The sequence below is a fragment of the Macrosteles quadrilineatus genome, unplaced genomic scaffold (assembly GCF_028750875.1).
Source record: "Macrosteles quadrilineatus isolate MER2022 unplaced genomic scaffold, UCM_ALF_1.0 Scaffold_2__2_contigs__length_208266976, whole genome shotgun sequence".
In the NCBI taxonomy this organism is placed as follows: domain Eukaryota; kingdom Metazoa; phylum Arthropoda; class Insecta; order Hemiptera; family Cicadellidae; genus Macrosteles; species Macrosteles quadrilineatus.
This window is the reverse complement of record NW_026542595.1, coordinates 24,346,197-24,352,758: the sequence shown is the minus strand read 5'-3', so window position 1 is coordinate 24,352,758 and position 6,562 is coordinate 24,346,197. Positions and strand designations below refer to the sequence as shown.

At 36.4% G+C, this 6,562-nt stretch overlaps 1 protein-coding gene across 1 annotated transcript in view; it reads right to left on the bottom strand.

The window, feature by feature from the left end:
- Nucleotides 1-351: 351 nt before the first annotated feature.
- LOC128986980 (integrator complex subunit 11) overlaps nt 352-6,562 on the bottom strand; it is a 55,562-nt gene continuing 49,351 nt past the window's right edge. Inside the window, exon 2 of the mRNA XM_054407619.1 lies at nt 352-664. Coding sequence (XP_054263594.1) covers nt 415-664 — 250 coding nt within the window. The 3' untranslated portion in view covers nt 352-414. The remainder of the gene's footprint in view (nt 665-6,562) is intronic.

Below are 6,562 nucleotides of genomic sequence, written 5' to 3'. Positions count from 1 at the left end.
ATTCACCGGGGTTTGGTTAACGGGCTTGAGCCCACCTCCTTCCTTGTCATAATTTTTTTTTCACACGCAAATCAAAACCAATTATCCACCAACTATAACCAACTTGGGTGACTGATGATGGCCAAATGAACAAAGTTGGCAGCACTGGCACCCCCCCCCCTCAGGAATCATAAAAAACCAGCGGATTCTGTTCGGCGGAAAACCTGCATAAAAGGGGCCTAAGATTCCACCCGACGGAAAAGGACATGCATAAAAGAGGCCTTTAACGGCTGTCGCCCAGTGAGACAGCCTGAAAATGCTCATTCGTCCAATGAGATAGCAAAAGCTCGGGATGGTCTCATAAGGGTGGTAAACTATATATTTGGTAATTTATTTTACATACATAAAAAGAAAACTGGTTAAACATATTTTTAATCAACCCATGTTGCGTAAAACATCAACAATGAAAGAACCTAAATCTTCTTCTTGATTAGTCCATGAAACAAAAACAGTCTTTTGTTCATCTTCTGCACCTTCAATTTTTACGAACACTGAGTCAACTTGTATTGAGTCGTCAGTACTCTGCATTTCCCATCCCTTCAACTTTTCTTTGAAAAGAGTTAAAAGCTTTTCTGTAGTTTTAGAAGCTGGCCCTGGATCCTCAAGTTGTACGGTTGATGTGAATCTGAAAAATATAAGTTTAGTTTATACAGTCTTAATGACAATAATTAATCTACTCTTATATTTTGTGTGTAACAGTCTAAAAAGCATTGTCAATAGACATTGTTATTTTTACCACAGTAGGGCCTCTATATTATTAATTTAAAGGGTGTGAAGTGTTTGAATCAACTGGGACGGTAGCGTCGTCCTGTAATCCAGCTACTAAGACATAATCAATTATGGATATTTATAGGTATGCACTGAGGATGCGATTTTCCCTGGTGTAAATTAACGTCCACACTAGTGAGTACAACTATCCGCTGTACTATCCTGATAAATAGACCAATTCGTTAATTACAAGGCAAAAATGTGGTTTGGATTCTACTATTAACTGTAGGTCCCTTAGTTGCCATTGGCTGTATGGGCTTTTAATTAACAGCTGTGTCTAAAGAACATGTCGGCCTTAGTCAATAACAAGACTACAAGATCGCGCCACGCATCCTACACTAATATCCATTCATGCTTGGCGTGAATTCAAATATTCTTTATTCACTTAATATACATTGTATACCTACAATTAAATAGTGTCAATGCTTAGTGACTAAGTCTCAGGATGATTACAATGTTTCTAACATATAAATTACCATTACATTTAAATATTTATGATTTAATTTTGTCACTAGGCACGAGCCTGGAATTATTTTTCACATTACTTCAGGCTTATCACTTCGATAAAATCCATCGGTGATTTGGCGGGATTTGAACCTGGGACCCCAGGAACCGGAGTCCCGCGCTCTAACCACTAGACCAGCTCGCTCCCCCAAATATTTGTGATAGCGCATATTATAGGTATGGATATTTACTATACAACAAATTTGATGAATGTTGTAAACTCACCTTACAATATTCATTTTAGGCTAGGCCTATTCCATAAATGTTTAAAGTTAATAAATTAACAAAGATATATGAATTACAAAAGGTATTTTATTTAAAAAAAATGAACAAACATGCAATGAGAAAAGGCTTGACGTTACAATGAAAGGACTGACAATGGTGTGTGGGGTTGAGATTAAAATGAAATAAAATAAGATAAGTTTGAATAATAAAGGTTCAAATACTTTAGATGTGATATATCTCAGGGTAGGGTGTCGTGCTGGCTTGAATGCTAAGAATTAATAAATTTAATAGTGTCCAAATAGGCCTAATTAAGATGTTAAACTTACAAATTCCAACAATGAAAAATCTAATTTAGATGTTGTCCAAAAGGTAAGTCCAATTAGTACTGAATTTAAAAGATTAAAAAAAAAAGTTTATACTTAATTTTGAAGATAACAATGATGGAGTTGAGTCCTCTTGAGGTTTAGGCTACTGTGATATAACTTGATATAAACTGGTCTTCTTGATTATATTAATGAATTTGATTTAGATAAATTTGGACTCCTTCTTCTAACTAACAGTTTCAACTTCTCCAATGGCTTCCTTCTCTCCAATCTCAATGTTCACATCATTCATTGTTGAACACATGGGATCACTTTCACTGCTTCTTAAATTTTGATTCCTTAAGGACTAATTTTGAAATGATATTATAAGAAATTTTGATGTATTTATTCTCTTACATATTTAATAAATAATTAAGTTGTGGGCTTTGTAAAAAAAAAAAAAAATATATATATATATATATAGGCTATGGAATGAATATTATTAATGATTAATTGAACATATTAATGAAATTATATAAATTAGGAAAATGAATATTAGGCCAGCCTTTCTGAGGAGTGATTATTAACAAAGGTGTATGAACAAAAGTTAACATTTTAAGAAACTTAATACTAAATAATGAATGAAATGACATGAAATATTACAATTTATCTCCTCAGAAATTTGTATGATATGGAATGAAAGACAAATTTCGAACGAATATGAAATGGAATTCATGAATCATTTAGTATGAATCATATTTAAAGCTAGTTATGGGTCACATTAAATGATTGATATTATTGGATGATGATGATTAGAAACTTCTTAATCTAAATTTACATAAACACATTTGAGTACTCATAAGGTTAACATGGGAAACTCCAGATCCACTGGGGCGGAGCCCTTTTGACGGATCTGCACCAAACTTCACACAAACCATCCTTGAATAATGCTTAATAATGCCTGAAAGTTTCATTACAATCTGTCGAGCGGTTTCGGAGTCCATAAAGGACAAGCAAACATACATACATACAAACAAACATACATTGGATTTTATATATATAGATTAACTTTCAAGAGAGGGTGAATAAAATTTGTGGTAAAATCAGCAAGCTTAATACTTAAATGGAAGATATTAAGCTATAATATTTGAGATTTCATAGGTGCTGTAAGCACAATTAATAGTCAGTGGTCAGTGTGAGTAGCCAACGGTTGTAGTGGCAGAGTTGAGCGCAGTGATAAGCGAGCATTTGTTGTTGTGTACCGTGGCTGCCTCCAACTAATCCCCTCCACGGAGGCCGTGTCCCTTCCCCTCACGCGCCTGGCCGAGGAGCGCGCCATGCGGCAGTTGGTCGAACTGTAATGCGAGTTTGCCGTGCAGGTAGAGCGGAGCCTTAATTGAAAATTCCCATGTTATTCTAAAGGAGAATAAGTAAACTGTTGTATTTTGCTTGTTTATGACTATATTTTTATCAAATTAAGAAAATGTATTCATTTCTTAAGCTAGTAACATTTAAAAAAATTACCCTCCCTATGTCACAGCAAACCTTAAACCTAAGTACTCGTTAAACCAATGCTATTTAAATGGGGAATAGATGTGATATTTGTTAAGGAGATATTTTAGAGTAAACTAGCTGTAACCCGCGGGCTTTGCCCCGTTTAACTTCTTAATTTTCAAGATGATCTCGTTCGCATGGCTCAATCACATCCTGGTTGAAGTTCGTTCGCTACGCTCACTCACCTTTAGGTTGGAGCTCGTTCGCTACGCTCACTCACCTTTGGGTTGGAGCTCGTTCGCTACGCTCACTTGCCTTCAGGTTAGCTCGTTCGCTACGCTCACTTGCCTTCAGGTTAGCTCGTTCACTACGCTTACTCGCCTCCAGGTTGAAGTTTGTTCGCTATGCTCACTCACCTTTTGGTTGCAAATTAGCTGTTGTCATAAATGTAAAAGAAATAATAGTGCTGCACCCTGTTGGTAATCCTTGTAACTTTAATGCTATTGAACATCATAGAACAGAACCAACTTGTTTAATTGAAACAGCTGTTAAGATTCATTAATTCCATTTCTCATAAGGTTAACATGGGAAACTCCGGAGCCACTGGGGCGGAGCCGATTGGACGGATCACGAAATTGATGGTGTATAAACCTATTCCATGAAATTCTACACTTATGTACCAAGTTTCGTGGCAATCGGTTCAGCGGTGTCTGAGTTTATCACTGCCAAATATATATACAAACATCCTCTTTTATACTTATAGAATTCAATCAGGCAAATGGAAATTCCCTTAGTCTGCAGGTTTGCTGCGGTGGGGGTATTTTTCATAAAATCTTAGCTAAGTGTCATGTTTTAAATCTATATTTTTTATGTCTTGTATTGTAAATGTGGGGCCTTTCATTTAAATTAAGGCTTGTTTGACTATTATTTACTGTAAGGTTTTACTGTTTCATAAATATATTGGCCATAGACTGTTAATATTTTAAGGTTTTTAAATTGTTCCTCCATGTTGTAATTTTAGCGAATTTCCCATATAGGGAATATTAGCAAATTTCCCATATAGGGAATAAGCTATTACCGTAGTACTCATGATAAGACCTGGACGCGGGACCGGTATCTTTTTTTCGTTTCGAGGTCCCTAGAGACCAAAAACACCATCCGTTCAAATTCATATATATATATATATATATATATGTGTCCGTTAGCACGATAACTCGAGCAAAAATGATCTGATTTTGATTAAATTCGGTACAAACGAGTAAACCTACGTTTATTCGAACGAGTTCGCGATCCAGCATGATCGGACCATGGGAACGGGGTTTTATGGGGTAAAAATAGGTTTTTTGCATTTTTGACCCAAAAAACATAAAATTTAGCAATTTCTTTCCAAACCATTTTGTAGAGCTTAAAAAAACAAATAATTTAGTATATTGAAGCGTTATTATTCGCCTAATGGTTACGGAGAAAATTCCGAAAAATTGTAAATTTAAAATTCCCATGTTATTCTTATGGGGAATAAGTAAACTGTTGTAGTTTGCTTGTTTATGAACATATTTTGATCAAATTTGAAAAATGTTTTTATTTCTTACTAACTATTAACAAAAAAAAAACAGTTTTACCTCCCTGATGCAGCAAACCTAAGTACTTGTTAAACTAATTCTATTTAAATCGGGAATAAATGTTATATTTTTAAGTAGACATTTCAGTGTAAATCAAATGGAAATTCGCTTAGTCTGCAGGTTTGCTGCGGCGGGGGTATTAGTATAATTCTTATTGATTTTTTTGTTTTGTTTTAGAATATCATCCATATTATTTTTGTTTTTGCACCATAAAGACTTAGGCCAAAAGAAATATGGGAATGGACATTAGCAAAGTAAATTGTTCTTGACACTAATACCGAAACCCTACTTTGGCTGACGTTAACCGAAACCCCCGGTCTATGAGACCCCGTTTGAAAAATAATGGACCCCCCTTAGAAACACACAAACCGAACCCCTCGGCCTGTGAGACCCCGCTTTAAAATACACTAACGCTGGGCTTCTGAGACGGACACGTTATGAAAAGACAACCTGTCAAGGTCACGGCACCCATGCAAAATGAACAAACAATATATCAATAGGTAGGGGAGGAAAAGGGGGGAAGGTATTGGAGGAATGGAATCTCCCAAGTAAACAGTGTTGCCAACATGCGTTTTTGAAAATTCCCGTGGGCCTGTCAGACCGGGGTTTTGGTATTAGTGTTAATGTTCTTTCATTGCTGAAGAAAGACATTCTGTACAGTGAATGAAGTCCAGACTTATTTTTGATAAAATACCTACATTAGTATGGTTGCCATTTCATTAGAAAGTAAAGTAGAAAGTATAAGGTGTGATAAAAATTTGAATTAACGAGTTATAAAGGTGCTGTACCAAAGATTTGTGATATCGAGGAGTTGGATTCTGACAATGATGTTACGTCACCAGGGCCGGATCTAGGAACCGCGAAACCCCGCAATGCGGGGGGGCCCAAGCCCTTAGGGGGCCCAAAGAGCTCGTAAAAATTAAAATTATTTTAATGCATATAAACATAATTGAATAGGACGGCAAGTTTAGTTTTGACAGACAAATAAATATTGTCAACATCAAAGCTAAAGTTAGAATTATTAAGTAAATTTAGACTTGTGATTTTACTCGTCGACAAACACGACCTAACTAGACCTCGCCCTAGCTAGGCCTAGCTAGACAGTTCAATCTCGCCACTTTCAGTCAGTCCATACTCAGTCAGCTCAGTCCAGTCAGCACGTCAGCTGCATGGCGAGCTTCACAGATCCACTACAGTCCGATCGGACCACCCGAGCGACGTACCGAGGACTCCGTCCAAACAGTAGTTTAAACTATTGCCACGACAAGCGCTGGGTGCAGCGAGCGATCTCAATCTGTCAACGCAATTATTTTAGAGATCAGCCAAAATAGTGAATACTACTGTAGTTTTGTTTTGTGAGGTTATGTTTATCGTGCCGTGTCGCCGGTTTTCTATAGTTGTTAAATTAAATAATTAATTAATATACACAGTTGTACCTGTAGCCCAGGCAAATTAGACATATGCTCCCCAAAAAATCGTCTAAAGCTGGAAAGTGTTTTAATACCTTTTGGGGGTCCCAAATAAGAGTCCTGTGAGTTTGCGACGGATTCTGACGTCTGCTTTAGTTTTGGGAGTCGAAAAACCATGAAAACTTTGCACTTTTTTCAGTTT